This window comes from Echeneis naucrates, chromosome 5 (assembly GCF_900963305.1).
Source record: "Echeneis naucrates chromosome 5, fEcheNa1.1, whole genome shotgun sequence".
NCBI lineage: Eukaryota > Metazoa > Chordata > Actinopteri > Carangiformes > Echeneidae > Echeneis > Echeneis naucrates.
The window spans coordinates 23,333,379-23,349,016 of NC_042515.1; the positions used below are offsets into that span (position 1 = coordinate 23,333,379).

General features: G+C 39.9%; 1 protein-coding gene across 2 annotated transcripts in view; it reads left to right on the plus strand.

Annotated features, from left to right (window-relative positions):
* Window positions 1–15,638, plus strand: part of epha8 (eph receptor A8) — a 98,790-nt gene that overhangs the window by 33,702 nt on the left and 49,450 nt on the right. For both annotated transcript variants that reach the window (XM_029501433.1, XM_029501432.1), the window contains exons 3-6: window positions 10,317–10,370; window positions 11,049–11,192; window positions 12,080–12,229; window positions 15,257–15,572. In XM_029501433.1, coding sequence (XP_029357293.1) covers window positions 10,317–10,370; window positions 11,049–11,192; window positions 12,080–12,229; window positions 15,257–15,572 — 664 coding nt within the window. The remainder of the gene's footprint in view (window positions 1–10,316; window positions 10,371–11,048; window positions 11,193–12,079; window positions 12,230–15,256; window positions 15,573–15,638) is intronic.

Here is a 15,638-nt window from a genome sequence, read left to right on the forward strand (position 1 = left end):
TCTTAGTCCCCCCCCCCCACCACCACAACCGCTCTCTCCGTCTCACCCACATACACACACACACTCAGACTGTAACTGTCAGTGGTATTGACTCTGCGGTGGCCAGTGGATGAACCTGTCATGGCCAACATAGATCGGACTGGAGGATAATGAAGTCTTCCTGCCCCATCTGACAAGCTCTGAGAGAAAGTGGATGTATGTGTGTGTGTGTGAGTGAGTTATGATTAACATGGTCTGTGGAAGCCATGATGTGGATGAGCAACTGATGAGCTGAGCTGTCAAAAACCCACAGTCTGCAGACATTAGTACATATTTCTTCAACTCCTTGTTACTTCTCTGACTCTTTCGCGGTCACAAACACACAGTAAAACACACACACACACACACACACATATTTTTTTTTGCATATTGCTATCTGACAGGGCTTTCCGTTGTTAGAATATGACCATGCAGGCACCGCTGTGTAATGGACACAACATGCAAGTTTCACCAAGTATTCCAATTTAAAACACTATTTTAAATTACTTTCATTCAGCCTTGTTATAACTTCAATCTACCTGATGTTCTCAATATGCCAGTGTTTAAAAATACTGTTTAAAATACAGTGAGCCTGGATAACGACTACAGCTGAAGGTTTTGTACAATATTTCTGGTATGGTGTCCGCCGATCTTTTCTGTTGATTTTATTGTAGGGTCTCTAGGTTGTTGCATGCCGATGTCACACATGGCCATGATGGGTCAAGACAGCTATTTGATATCTGTTCAAAGCATTCCATGGTAAACAAGCTTCGCTTGGAATACCTTTGATCACATGACTTTCCCCAGGCCTGGGACCTTTCTGTGCAGAGTTTGCATTTTCTCCCTGTGCCTGTGTGGGTTTCCTCCCACCGTCCAAAGACATCACGTTCAGGTTAATTAGCGACTCTAAATTGTCTGTAGGTCTGAGTGTGACTGTGAGGGTTTGTTGGTCTCTGTCTGTCTCTGTATATTGACCCTGTGGTGGACTGGCGACCTGTCCAGGGTGACCCTGCCCTCACCCCAGCACACCCCGCAACATTCTTGATCATACCAAAATGCTGTTGCTGTATTGTAAGAATGCGACCAAATGCGATCCTCATGCTGTTACATGCTGTATTTACAGTATAGTGTCCCCTTTTATAATACGCTGTCAATCACAGCTTACCTACTTATTCAACATGAAGGTGATCCTACACCTACACATCACCTCTAAGTAGGTAACTGTAGCCATAGTTGCTGCTAACCGATATCTGATGGAGGTGCAAATAATGACAGGGACACAGGGAAAATTGCAGTGATGTAGTTTAAAATTTAAGTGAAGTTCATTTAAGTTTAGATATTGGTGTGGACGGATGGGTCAACTCCTGTATGAAAGTGGCAGTGTAACTATCCATGACGGTTTCACAATGTTGATCACATCGTTATGGGTATGGACATGACTACAAAGAGAGTCTAATGTTGAGGAAGTTATTATTTTGTACAAAACATGGTCCTTTATTGTTGTAACCATTGTGAAAGGGGGTCCAGCTATTTTAAACATAACAACAAAGATCCAGTGCGACTGCTTTTTAAGAGACACTGTTGCAGACAGTCTACTGAAGCATCTGCTCTGTGCAGGTGTTCAGGAGACTGGTTGATCGGAGCAGTTGTTAGTTTGTTTACCTGAAAACCTGTTATTTCTATATTCATATTATAGGCTGCTGTTGTGTTAAAATGTTAATGGAATCTCTGACCACCTTCGTCCGATACATCTTTGCCACATCTCATCCCCTGTTTTATAATTATTTTTGATTATAATTGTCTTTGTCAATTTACTCACAGTGGGAGTTTTTTTCCTCAGTAGGACATTAGCCAGTGAGTTTGAGAAGAACACTGACCATGAGCGCTGATTGGTTTTCCTTATCATTTCACAGAACACAAACTGATTTGGATTTTCTAAGGAGGAGAGGATGCAATTTAAAGTTTCAGGGTCAAAAGAGAAAAGTAATATAACAATTGGGTACAAAGTAAACAGTGTAGCACAGAGGTACTGCTATACATACATAACATTGTCTTTGACATAACTTTATGCTTCATTTTACTTTGAAAAAGGAAAACATCCATCCATTTTCGGGTCACGGGGGGTGCTGGAGCCAATCCCAGCTCACCCTGGGTGAGGGCAGGGTCACTCTGGACAGGTCACCAGTCCATCACACAGAGACAAACAACCAATCACTTTAGAGTCACCAATTAACCCAAACATGATGTCTTTGGATGGTGGGAGGAAACTGGATCACCTGGAGGAAATCCATGCAGGCAGGATAACATGCAAACTCCTCAAAGAAAGGCCCCAGGACCAGGAATTGAATCCACAATCTTCATGTTGTGTGTTAACAGCACTAACCGCTATGCCACCGTGCTGCCCTCAACTTAATGAACTGGCCAAGTAAAAGCAAAGATATGATGCAGGTGCTCAAGAGTTTGATGCATCTGAATGCAATATAATGTTTGTTTAGGTGTGCATGAGTGATTCATTCATTCATCATCTTCTACCACTTATCCATTTCCAGGTTGCAGGGGTTGCTGGTACCAGGCCCCAGGCTCAGGAATCGAACCTCTGACCTTCTTGTTGTGGGGCGATGATGTTCACATCATCCAGCTGGAATTTAAACAAAATTTTAATTTTTGAAGATCTTTTCACCCTAGTGTTATATATGTGCCGTTTATTGATTTCCAAATGATCATCATACACTGAGTAATGCACGAGAAGAAATTTCACCTTTAATGGGGCCAGTAGCTGCCACTCACCTCTGAGCTGCTCAGTGGATGAAAGGGTAAAGTAGTCAAGGCATAAAGGCATAAAAGATCATCATTTACCATCATTTTAATCTAATGTTCACTTTTCCTACAGTTTCTTCATTTGTGAACCAACCTTTCGAAGCTTTGCCTGTTAGCACAGCGACATTTTCAAAGCCAAACCTATTAGCCTAGCTATATATGATAAACCCATCTTATGGTCAGTTAATAATACATTTTTGTAAACTACGTTTTCGACAACTTTTCAGTTTCCAGGTTGCCCGGGGTGCTGGAGCCAATCCCAGCCAACGTCCCGGGTGAAGCTGGGGTACACCCTGGACAGGCAGTCTGATATCTGATCATGTAATTGTATTTGACTGATGTAAACTAACACTCCAAATGATAATAATCGATGTGGAAAGTTAAATTGATTATCACACCTTTTAATAAACCAAAGACTCAGGTGCTGCAAAAATCTGCTAGTGTTAAAGAGGTTGTTGAAACTCATTTCAAACTGCTTTGTGAAATGCCACTCTCTGTATACTGAGCCGCCATCTTCTGGTGAAGCACATGGATAAAATGTAACAGAAACAAAAACCTTTGAAACGAAAATGCAATTGGGGAACTCCCCAAAGTGCATGGAAGCTTGGAGTGGTGACCAAAAACCAGACACTGATGTGGCTCTCTGGTACTAAAGCATCCCCCTTTATTTAATTACATCAATTTTCTCTTTGTGATGATCTATCCATTTTTTATTTCTTTTTTTTTTTGCACACACAATTGCATAGGCATGCACACAGTGTCCTGTAAAAATTGCATCTCAGAATAGATAGCAATTAAACCATCTACCCCACTGATCTCAGACCAGCACAATTAACACTCCTATTCCAGAAAGGTTATCGCTGTCAAAGAGCCCACAGACAGGCACACAGACAGACACACACACACACACACACACACACACAGGAGGCCAAGTTATTAAGTCTGTTGTGGTCGTGTGGCTGATAGTATGAGGGGCAGAATGGTGTTGGGCAGAGCCTGATATTTCCACTGAGTTAATATGCAGACCTGTTACTTCACGTAGAGCCCAGCATTAAGCCTGGAAATGCCACTAGCACATACACATACACACAGCCACCACACACTACTGACTCTCTATGTATATCTTCATCAGCCTGTCTCTGTCCCTCCATCTGTCAGCCATTCTCTGTCTATGGGTTCAAAAGAAACCTCCATCAAACATAACAAGACATCATTCTCTGGCTTTGTCTTGTCTTTCCTTTGACACCTCTTCTGCTAAAAAGTGCTATCTGCAACTTTTGCACTCTGTAATGTAAAAGGGAGAGGTGGTGTTATCGGATTACAACTAGCTGGATTAATTTTATGGCCTCGTCTGACAGGTAGTATATTATTGACTGGACCAATTGCTCACTGCATTAAATAAAAAAGTACGAGGAGAAAAAGAGACTTTAGTCTTCTGATAACACTAATATTCTTTTGGGACAGTTTATTTAAGAAATGAAATTCTTTACTGCTGCAGTTTGCAGACAGTGTTGCACTGGTCAGTGTACCATTTAACATCCTGTTGTTTTCTTTTGTTATTTAACTTATCTAAAGCAATTAGTTATGCATGTCAGCATATTTGAATGCTGCGGGCCTGAATAAGCTGTATATAAATAAGTAAATAGATAAATAAATAAACTGTGTATAGAGAACGGCGACCCAGAAACCGATAAAAGCGGTTGAAGATGAATGAAATGTATATAGAGAAACTAGAGTTGTTCTGACACATCTTCAACATAAGGGATCTGAATCCGATATAAATGTGTAATTGATGAAATTGTGCTAATGGGTAATATAGCTGGTGATTTTAATGATAAATGGCAATAAGAAACAACACAAAGTACAAATGCTAATGCTCATGCAGTCGTGAACAATAACAAGAAACCCCAGAGCACAGAATGAATTGTGGGTAATTTTTTGTCTCATTGTTCTATATATTTTTCATAAAACAGTTTGTACATTTTTCTGGTCTGGAAGCCTCAAAGCGTCTTATTAAAAATGCAAAGTTGAGCAGGAAGTAATTTCCATCAGTGCATCAGGATCCCTACAAGAATCAGCGTGTTTGTTGTCGCAGCTGCCTTCAGCTTCCTCTGAAACAACAATGATGAATGGAGCCTTAAACCGGCAACTCCCTTTCTATTGTCCCTCACACCAGCAGCACATAATCATCTCTCTTTTCAACTCCCTTTCTCTCTGTATTTGTTAATCAATCTTTCATTCCCTCTTTCATCTTTTTTGGCATTCACACTCCCTCATATCATACGTTATGAATAGGCTGATATTGATTTCATGCTACATGGCGTCAGACTCATATGAGAATAGACCCCAATATTTAGACACCAGCTTTAGAGGCAACTATGCTTTTATTAAGCTTAACAACAGCTTCTCTGATCTTCAGGCGACTCAGGTTGCAACTTCTTTGTCTAAGTGGAAACCCTAAATGGGCTGAATAAAACAAACAAGATTAAAGAGAGAAAGGGACCGTGGAGGATTGTGCAACATGGATTGTACAAGTAATAATTGCAGCAATGAATCAGAAGGGACTGAGCTGTATGCTGCGTGACCCCAGAACATCCAGATCAGAAACACAATTAGCTGAATATGAGGGAAGAAAATACTACCAGACTGTGTTTTACAGATTTAGTCTTTGTGTTTTATGCACTAAAAATATGGGCAGTATCAGTCATAATATCAGCTCACTTGGGGTGGTTGCAGGGATCAGTGGACAGTGACACAGATGAGTCACAGCATCACAGGTTCAAATTCAGTGCCCTGAGCTGATTATCCAGTCTCTTTCCATTCTGCAGCACCACCACACAAATTAAACAAGCAAGACAAAATACGCAGCTGGCTCAGAGGCCAGCAACATCAATGATACGCCCACACAGCTGTGGTTACATATTTAACCAAGAAGACTTCGTCTCAGGACCATGTGCGCCTGATTGACAGCTGCCTCACACTGTGAACCTGCATGCAGTTGGGATGGCAGGGCAGGTGTGTGAGGTGGTGTGAGGTTCAATTATCTGACCAATCGATCTGACTGTTTACATCATGTTTTCTTTTTTAATCACCTACCATGTGTTATATATATATATATATTGTTCTTTTTGTTTCTCTGTTTGTGTCCTGGGTTATTATTTTGGCTTTCTTCCTGCACCAGTTGGGATTTAGCACTGGCTGTGTGTCTGCTGCTTCTGAAGCTCTGCCTTTCTACGTTGACTTTACAGGATACCTGAATATCTCCTTGTTTTATATTTAAAAACTTTTAAAACTTCCGCTTCTATTTTGGCAGAAAATGTCTCTAAAATACCGTTGTCTCCACACGCAGCTGTTAAAATTGTAAAAAATTTGTCACATCAGTCAGATTAAGTCTAAACACATAAGCGAAAGTGAAAGACGTCAGCCATAGGAAAGGTATTAGTAAGCCAAGAAGATCACAGCACAACTATTGCAGTGAGGTGCAGAGTAGCTTGCTGGTTAACGTGTGTTCCCAATGGATTACACAATGGATTTTATGAAAGGCACCCAATTCACACAAACAGGATACTTAAATGTAGGAAGACTTTGCTTCTATACATAAGGACAGGAGTGGAACACTGTTAAATAATTGTCGTGGAATACAGTGATAGCATGTATATATGTTGATATTGGGAAAAGACTTAAAAAATACTACCAATAAAAAAAACCCTGAAGTCAATGTCTCATTCTGAAAAACAATCCCATACAAAAATGTCCATGGATCTGTCAATTGCATAAAAAAAAGAAAATGTTTGTGAAAATGTGATTTAATTTCGCAGTTTTATTGTGAGGAAACATTTTAAAAAGTAACCTATTATAACATTTTTATCTCATTAGTTTACATGGCACATAATGGCACACCTCATGAAAGATGAAAAGTGAAAGTGAAGTGTTAGTGATGAAAGTGTTACACCCTCACCTGAAACAGGTTACTTCAAACGCTCAGTTTTATGTTAATGTAGTGTTAAACAAATTCCCAGAATATATATTTTAGACTTATTTATTGGCATTTTATATTTCATACCGCTTGTGTATACTTGCAGTGCATTTGCACTTGTATACATTTCCATTGCGTTCGTGTTACTGTGTCTGTTTCCAGCCTTGCTCTGTCTGCCATGTTTGATTTCTTCTGATGAGAGGTCTGATGAGCTGACAGGCAAAAAACAGATGTGCAATTTACAGCCAATTAATTTCTCACTCGCTTTTTGTCTCTATCCGCCACACAACCACACACATACATATCAGTGCACGCCCACACTTCATTGTCAGTTGCTGGTCTGTAAAGCACTGCATTTCTGCTGTCATCCTGATAGAAAACTCTCTTATCGCATCCTCAGTAGATAAACATGCCCCGCTGAATCTTTCTGACTTCTTCTTCTCACCAACTGTCTGCTGAGGACAAGCAGAAAAGATTTCCATTATTCTCACAACTAAACAACAAATCGGGTTCAATCTCTTCCCTTCCCTGTAGGCTGTTCAGCCCCCAAACTCCTGAAAAGCTGCCTTTGGCTTGTGTGATTTTTTTTTTTTTTTTCACTCCTTGAGGAAATTACAAGGCCCTAAAATCTAAGATTTCCCAAGAAAAGCAAAAAAAGCGGGGGGGTGGTGGTGGGGGGGCAGAGTTGTCAGGACTGGAATAATGAGAGAGATAGTGAGGTTATATACCTCACTAATTAGCTGAGGTCCTCACAAGTTCAAGGACAGTTTCAATTTAGATAAAGATGAGAGAATGAGGAAGAGATCTTAATTATCCCAGTAGTTTTTGGCGAGTGGTGTCATGGGGGAGTGTGCATGCCAGGGCAGGATGACCAGGGGCCAACGAGAGTAGTTGGAGAGCTTCCATGGAAAGCCCAGTTGCCTTATTATGGGTTGAGTGCAGCTGGGTGCGGCCCAGAGCTTCACGGGGTCAGCACTTTCCCTTTCAATTACTCCAACACTCGCATAAAGCTTCCCAGCCTGGGAGGATCATGGGTAACACTGGGGTTAAACACACATGCATGTCTTCATTCATATGCATCCATATTGACTCTTGTCCATACTGGTAATAATCAGTGCTTTATGCTGTTAGGGGCTGAAATGTTTTGTGGTCATGATTCCTGAGAACAAGCTGAGGTGAATAATAATTTTCACTTCCCATCACAGCTTCACTTGTAATCAGACTTCCACATGTGAAATTGTCAATTCAATGTAAATTATGTTGAAATTATGAGGTGGAACATAATTTAAAAAAAAAAAAAAAAGAGTAATGCAGCTAAACTGCAAACTTATACAATACAAACTAGTGCCAATAATAATTGGTAATTTATTACCATTAAAGACATTGACAAGTATAAAACACACTTTCCGAGTTGTTATGGAGTATTTTTGGGTTAATTGCTCGAGTATGCTTTGCAATATGGCCCCAGAAATGATTTTTGACATTTTACCTTTCTGTCACTGTAACACATTTAAATATTTTTGATGAGTCATCGTTTACTTTGTACTTTTTACCATATACAGGAAACTGATTGAATAAAATAGGCCTGATCAGTCTTTTGGTTGTAAATTGTCAAGGGCCAGCCAGTTTCCTGCTCAGACATTGGGAAGTTGCCAGGTTTGGATCTGATCTTGCATCAACTGATGCAAAACAAAAATTCCACAGAAAGCATCATAGAAATAAGGTCACTCCACTTTAAATAAATATTGTTTATCTTTATTTAACTCATGTTCTATAGTTTGTTGTTAGTCTTTTAGTGCTTTAGTGCTTTGGTTTATGACACATGCAAATTCACTGCTTTAATAAAAAAGCTGCAAAACAAAAATTACACATTGTAAAGTATAGTCACTTACTGGTGTCAAAATAACTATTAAAAATGTTTCACTTGCTTTCTAGATTTTCCTGTCCCCAGTAACCTGGACCAATTATGTAATCGGATCGAAACCAACCATTGGGGCTATATTTTAATCTGGATTGTGGATGACCCTTTTTTTTTTGTTTTTTTCAATTTGCATTGTGCAGCTTTATTATTTGTCTTGTGGGTTTTGCAGCGCAATGAGCTTTCTCAGCCACCGTAGTGGGCAACTTTTAATACAACAGTAAAATAAACATGACCTTGTTTTCCTCCTGACATGAAAATGGACCAAATAACTGTCCAACTACATTTACTGACTAAGAATGACAGTAGTGATGAGACGATGTAAGTGTTTCCATAAAACATTATATAAACAACAGCGATCAGAAAAGGAAACTATCAGCTGTTTGTGTTTACACCTAAGATTATCGCAAATTTGTCAGGCAATTAGTGCTAAACTGAAATATTGGTGGAGGAGGAAAAGTTAGGGGGCTTGTGATTGACAGACATACCTCACAATAGATTACAAAATAGGTCCGAGCCACCTCTCACTCCTGGATTTGCCTCGCTAAAAATAAAAAACAAGATGGGGACAGCCAAATTACAAACCTACAACCAAGCTCAAGGTTCAAATTTAGTCTATTTGTTTGTTTCATGCGTGAAGTGTGACTGGGAAAATAAATCATTCTCAATCACCTTGTCCTGCACTGCAAGTATTTCTGTGTTAAATACCTGCTGATGCATTCAAATAAATTTGAATTTTTTATTTAATCGTTAAGCACGTCCCACTGCATAAAAATCTGAGAATGTTCTGGTCATGTGTGGATAGAGGTTTTTTGTGGGAGCAGCTTACCTTCCCATAAAATTCACTGAGGTGGAGAAGAACAGGCTGTTACTGTGATTTCTCCTGTTGCCAAATGCGATTGGTGCAGAGGTACAACGCACATTAACACATTTAGAAAGACCAACACATTTCATTCATCAGTCCTCCTTGTAATTCTATTATTTCCCACCAGCAGCATTAAATAAACAATGTAAACCTAATCATATGCATGAGGGGTGTCTCATTACAGGGAAATGGGTCCCATTGGAGTTCCAACATGCCAAAATATAGAACACATGATTACATGTGTTAACCACTGCTCACAGGAAAACTGAAGTGGAACACATCATCATATTAAAACCGACAGTGATTCCAGTTGTTTTAATAGTTTTGATAGAGATTTTTTTTTTTTTTAACATTAGAAAGCGAGCACGAAGGTGGATATTTAGCCTCATTAAGTAAAAGCTGTCTCTAGTCTTTTTCCAAGCCATACAGACAATGACGTTTGGAAAACCATAGAGTTGGTCTTCTGAGAAATTCAAATATAGTTCACCATCCACCTACCTCATCAACATGAGTCCCGCCTCTCTGGCCGCATTCACTTGTTTCATTTGAAGTCAAAACCAATAATCTTCCAATGTGGTTAGGGGAGACGCCAAGGCACTGACAATCATGTGGGAAATATAAGACAGAAGCTGAATGATTTGCTGCATATGAATCTGAAAAACGTGGAGAAGAAAAAGTGTGAACATGCAACTGACCCTCTCTCTCCGTCTCTCCCTGCACAGTGGGATGCCATTAATGAGATGGACGAGTACTTCAGCCCCATCCACACTTACCAGGTTGGTAATCTTCTCAGTGTGCAGTGGGGTTGAATGTTTTATTAGAATCAATTATTAGATGAACTTCAGTGCAATCACTTTGGTCCCATGAAACATTAGATCCTACACAATATAATTAAGCAGCTAACCGCTTAATTATATTGGCTATATTGTTGGTGGAACGATGAGTTGATTAATCAACGAGTGAGGCAACGACTGAATTGTTGACCTAATAATTTATTATTTGAGACCACATTTTTACCAGAAATGTCACAAATTCAGATGATCCAGTGCCTCATTTTTTATTTTTATTTTTTTTACTGTAAATTCATCTTTACCATTGGTTGGATATTAGTAAGCTCTAGTAAACTGTTTTTCTATTTTCAGACATTTTATGTTGTGTTATGAAAAAGCACATAAAAAATAAAAAAAGACATAAAAATAAATTAAGACATTCAGGTCAGCTATAAAAAGCTATGCATTTTTGCATCTTGTAAAATGGAAAAAGGAAACATACGTACAGCATCCAACACTGATAATCAGAGTAGTAATAGTAACTCATTCAAACAACCATAATAATAGCAACAATGATCATACTAGTAATAAATTATATTTAATAATAAATAAATACCTTTTTAAAACCAGCAAACAAGTAATCTGTAACTGTAATGTCTATTTGCATTGATTTCTCTGCATTAGGTCTGTAATGTGATGAGTCCCAGCCAGAACAACTGGCTGAGGACAGGCTGGATCCCCCGAGAGGGGGCCAGGAGGATCTACATTGAAGTCAAGTTCACCCTGAGGGACTGCAACAGCATGCCTGGAGTACTGGGCACCTGCAAGGTAATACTGGGGGGTGAGAAGAGAAATGTGTAGGACAATCCAATTTGAGTATAATATTCCATTAGCACAAACATTTAAAAGTCACAGTCTCAAAAAGAACTTCTAAATTTGGGGAGATGTACATAACAAATGACAAAGTGAGAATATGAGAAGCTGCAGCAGGTCAACAGTTGTTTTACTGACTAGATATAAAGTTCACAGATCTTTGGAAGTTACATTTGTTTCTGCGCAAAATGGGTCTGCCATCACACACATATGTACCAATTGTATTGTCTATAGTGATGTCGGTGAAACTGGAAAAAATTAATCTAGATTGATGCATTTGCATGTCTTTTGGAGGTTCTGACCACCTCTGCATACCGCTGATGCGAGCTGTATTAAACACGCCAATGCTGGGCGAGTGTGTACATGTTCGGCAGTTGATAGCTGGTTTGATACTGCCAGTGTGTCATCATGTGAACACAAACAGGCTAAAAACGGGGACTTCAATTCAGCTGACAGTACAATGGCTTGATGAGGTGTCACAGGAGCAGGCCTGTACTGTACATCCATATCAACATGTTTCTAGACTGGTAAATCATTTTTCATTTCGTTCACTTTTATACTGAGTGCTGCATGCAGAGAAAAAAAATTAAGATCCGTATTAAAGAATTTTCCTCGAGATGGGCTAAATCAATAAAAATCAGCAAGTAAACACTGCTGTGATTATTACTAAAGTGGGGGTGAAAGAATTTCCCAACTATACACGCCAAGCGGGATTAAAATCACTGACCAGCACAGGCAATTTTTTAAATAACCTCATCACCCCTGGAGAAATAAATCCTTTCTGAATGAGACTTTTTTAATGAACCCACACACAGGACTCAAAGTGCCCCTGTTTGTTTCAGGAAACTTTCAACCTTTACTACTACGAGTCTGATAGAGCGGTGGGCTCAGCCATACGGGAGAACCAGTTCATTAAGATTGACACCATTGCTGCTGATGAGAGCTTCACGGGAGTAGACCTGGGAGTCCGGAGACTGAAGCTCAACACTGAGGTTTGTACCACAACATTAAACAACAAAAAGGATGCCGACATTACAAGGAAAACAGAGAGAATTCACACTTTGGATAATGAACTAATGTGAATTCTTAGCACGGAGGAGTTTGAGACGAACTGGAAACATCCACAACCCTGGAGAGCTTCTGCCAGTCTCATCACTGAAGCCGTTCTGCGCTTGTGTCTCCAAATCAGTGAAATAAAACAAACAGCAAGGCTCAGATCAGTACCATTGGAAATACTTTGATATTGAAACCAGTTTTGAATTAGAGGCTTTATAGTGAAACAATGCTTTTTTGAGGCCTTATCTTCTTAAAAAATGCTGAACAAAAAATATAAAAGACTATAATTCACCAATGTTGTTCACCATTAACTGTAATTCTATTAGTGCACCCATCTTTGCATCGATCAATCTATCTGTCTATCTAGAAGAACATTCATGATGATTCTGATCACACAGCATATGTTAAAAGCCTGTAGTTTACCTGAAATAGCAGCAAAAACATCCGTGCAGCAGCTAAGAAAGATCTGCTGGACTCATAATTAGCTCTCTAATTAGCATGCAGTGTTGATACATATATCAGCAGCTTTGTGAGTTGGTGCAAGTTGACAGTGAAAAATCTCTCCAATCCATCTTCTCAGTTTGTAAACAGAGCTGCTAATTAGGCACTAGTAATCATCTTTCAGCATGTAGGTATTGTGTTTCCTGTACGTCGGTGTACCTGCAGCAGAAAACTCCATCCTGTGAAGAGTTAAAACAGTGGATGTTGGATATAGTCACTTGATGTTAACTGCTCTACAAAAGAACAGTGGTCGCATTAGTGACCATACTAAACTAGTTAACTCTTGGTTTATTACTTATTAATATTTATTATTTTTAATATTAATATTTATTTATTAGATTAGACAGCTTTATTTTCCATCATCAGAAACTTTTTTTCCCATCAAAATTGTGTGCAAATGGGAACATTACGTCAGGAACGCTAAGAAAATTCAGGGTTGGTACAAGTGCTATCTTTTCTGATTGACTGGCCATAGTTAAGCAGACTAGTGAGCTGCCTGTTAACGTGCTAGACCAGCTGGCTAGTGAGCAGTTCGTCTTTTACAGCATTCACAGCAGTTCATCACATACAGTGATACATACATACATACATACATCACATACATCACATACAGTGCAAATTTAAGATACAATCAAGACATACAAATTTTATTTTAATCTCAGGACATGATTAGTACTACCCTATTGATGTTTGCAGGTCTTGGCACCAAAACTTTGCCCTGTCCCTACATCTTCAGAAAGTTTCACAAAGACGTTGAATCAGTTGATGGGGGTTAAAAAAATCAGTTGTGATATGATATTGGACAAAAAAAAAAAAAAAAAACACTGAATATAACATTATGTTCCCAGGTTGCTCGAGGTGTAGCAGTTGCTCAATGACTGCTGACAAAAAATAACACCAAACACCGTCCCGGTGATTACATTAAGGCTGTGTTCACAGTTCTCCACCTGTTCTGTTAAGCAACCACTTCGGCAGCAACTGTGACAGAACTCTGAAAACTCTGGGAAGCTGTCTTATATCAAGTTTTATAAACATGCAATATGTGCTCTATGTTCTTTATATTTTTCAGAAGAATAGATGTTTACTGCACATAAAAAAATCTGAACAAAAAAAATCCAGTAAAGTACTGCAGCTTGACTGTTGTTATGTCCCATGGCAGCAGTTTTGCTTTTTGCTTTATAGTCCCTCAAAATGGATGTCTTGTGTTTATGAGTTCTGATGTCTGTTCAACAGGTTGTGCAACATTTAAAAACGCAGAGTTTAGTGAGGTTAGTTCAAAAATAAAAAGCTGTATTTTGTGGATAAGAAACCAGTTTTCTCACTGGAAAAAGGGGACGCTACTTCTCCATCAACCATCGACCATCTTTTAAACCAGAGCAGGTTTTAAGTCCTGATGCCCTGATATCCATCAATTATACTGATAGGGTTGCTTGTGGGGAGGCTTTGGCCAATCTCAGCTGATTAGGTTTTGGCAGATGGACACTCCATTTATCAGAGGGTTTGCATACAGAGACGATCAACCCCCTGCATTCACACTTAGGACCTGTTAAGAGTCACCGGTCACCCTGTTGCATCCTTGGTGGAGCTGGACAACTTTGAGGGAATGCAAACAGGAAGGGGGAGAAGAAGCAAACCACTCAAACAGGTCCAGGATTCTAACCTGCAACTTTCTTGCTATTAGGCACCATGGTGCGGCCAACTTGATGAAGTAGATTAGTTAAATTTGTAGCAGCTGCATAAGCGCTACTTGTGATGTGCAAGAAAAGCCACAGAGGTGGTTTTCCTAATCTTGCCGCCACCATTTAATGTCACGTGCGTTAAAATACCCAAAGGAGAGTGCGCCAGATTTTACATGTCAAAGTCTGTTTCCAGGTCTCAAGGAGCATAACTCCTTATGTGCTGAAACGTTTTGTGTCTCCAGAGTGAGCTGTGCGAAGTGTGGTAAATTGCTTCAAGTGATATTACTTGAGTCAGCCTTGGTTGGCACTGAAGACTTCAAGTTTGAACATGTAAAGAATATGGGAATGTGGAAAAAGAAGTGAGCTTACCAGAGCCCTGTAGGTTAACACCTTTAAGCTACAATAGCCATCGCTATTTTTGTACTGTTAGTATATGTGTTGCATAGTACTACAAGTTTTCATGAGGAGAGGAATATGGGTGATGAAGACAATAGCTCTGTGATAACGCCCATCATGGGTCTGACTATTATTGGAGAGTGCTGAGAAAACTGCAGTCAGACCAAAGCCAGTACTGAAATCACACCTCATCATTTATGCTGCATAAAGGGGGCATCTTTTGGCTGCTCAGCCCAGCTTTGTCACAAGACTTTTTTCCTTGTTTAGCTTCAGGCTTCACTTTGTTATCACATCCATCTGGATCCTGCTACGATGCCCCCCTCTAAACAAGGAGCAGCATCAGTATGAACTCAGTGTGTTCAATGAAGTTGCTCTCTCCCCTCACAGGTGCGTGGTGTTGGCCCTTTGAACAGACGAGGTTTCTACCTGGCCTTCCAGGACATCGGTGCCTGCATCGCCCTCACCTCTGTGCGTGTCTACTACAAACGCTGCGTGGGTGTCAGTCGGAACCTGGCTGTTTTCACCGACGTGGTGACAGGTGCTGACTCGTCCTCTTTGGTGGAGGTCAGGGGACAGTGTGTGGATCATGCTGAGGAGAGGGACACCCCTAAGATGTACTGCAGTGCCGAGGGCGAGTGGCTAGTGCCTATTGGACGGTGTGTGTGCTCTGCTGGATTCGAGGAACACAGAGACTCCTGCATAGGTAAGGTTACTGAGGATACCTTCATACCTAATTTGTTGGACCTGTGGTGCCAGTCCAGGTGGCTTT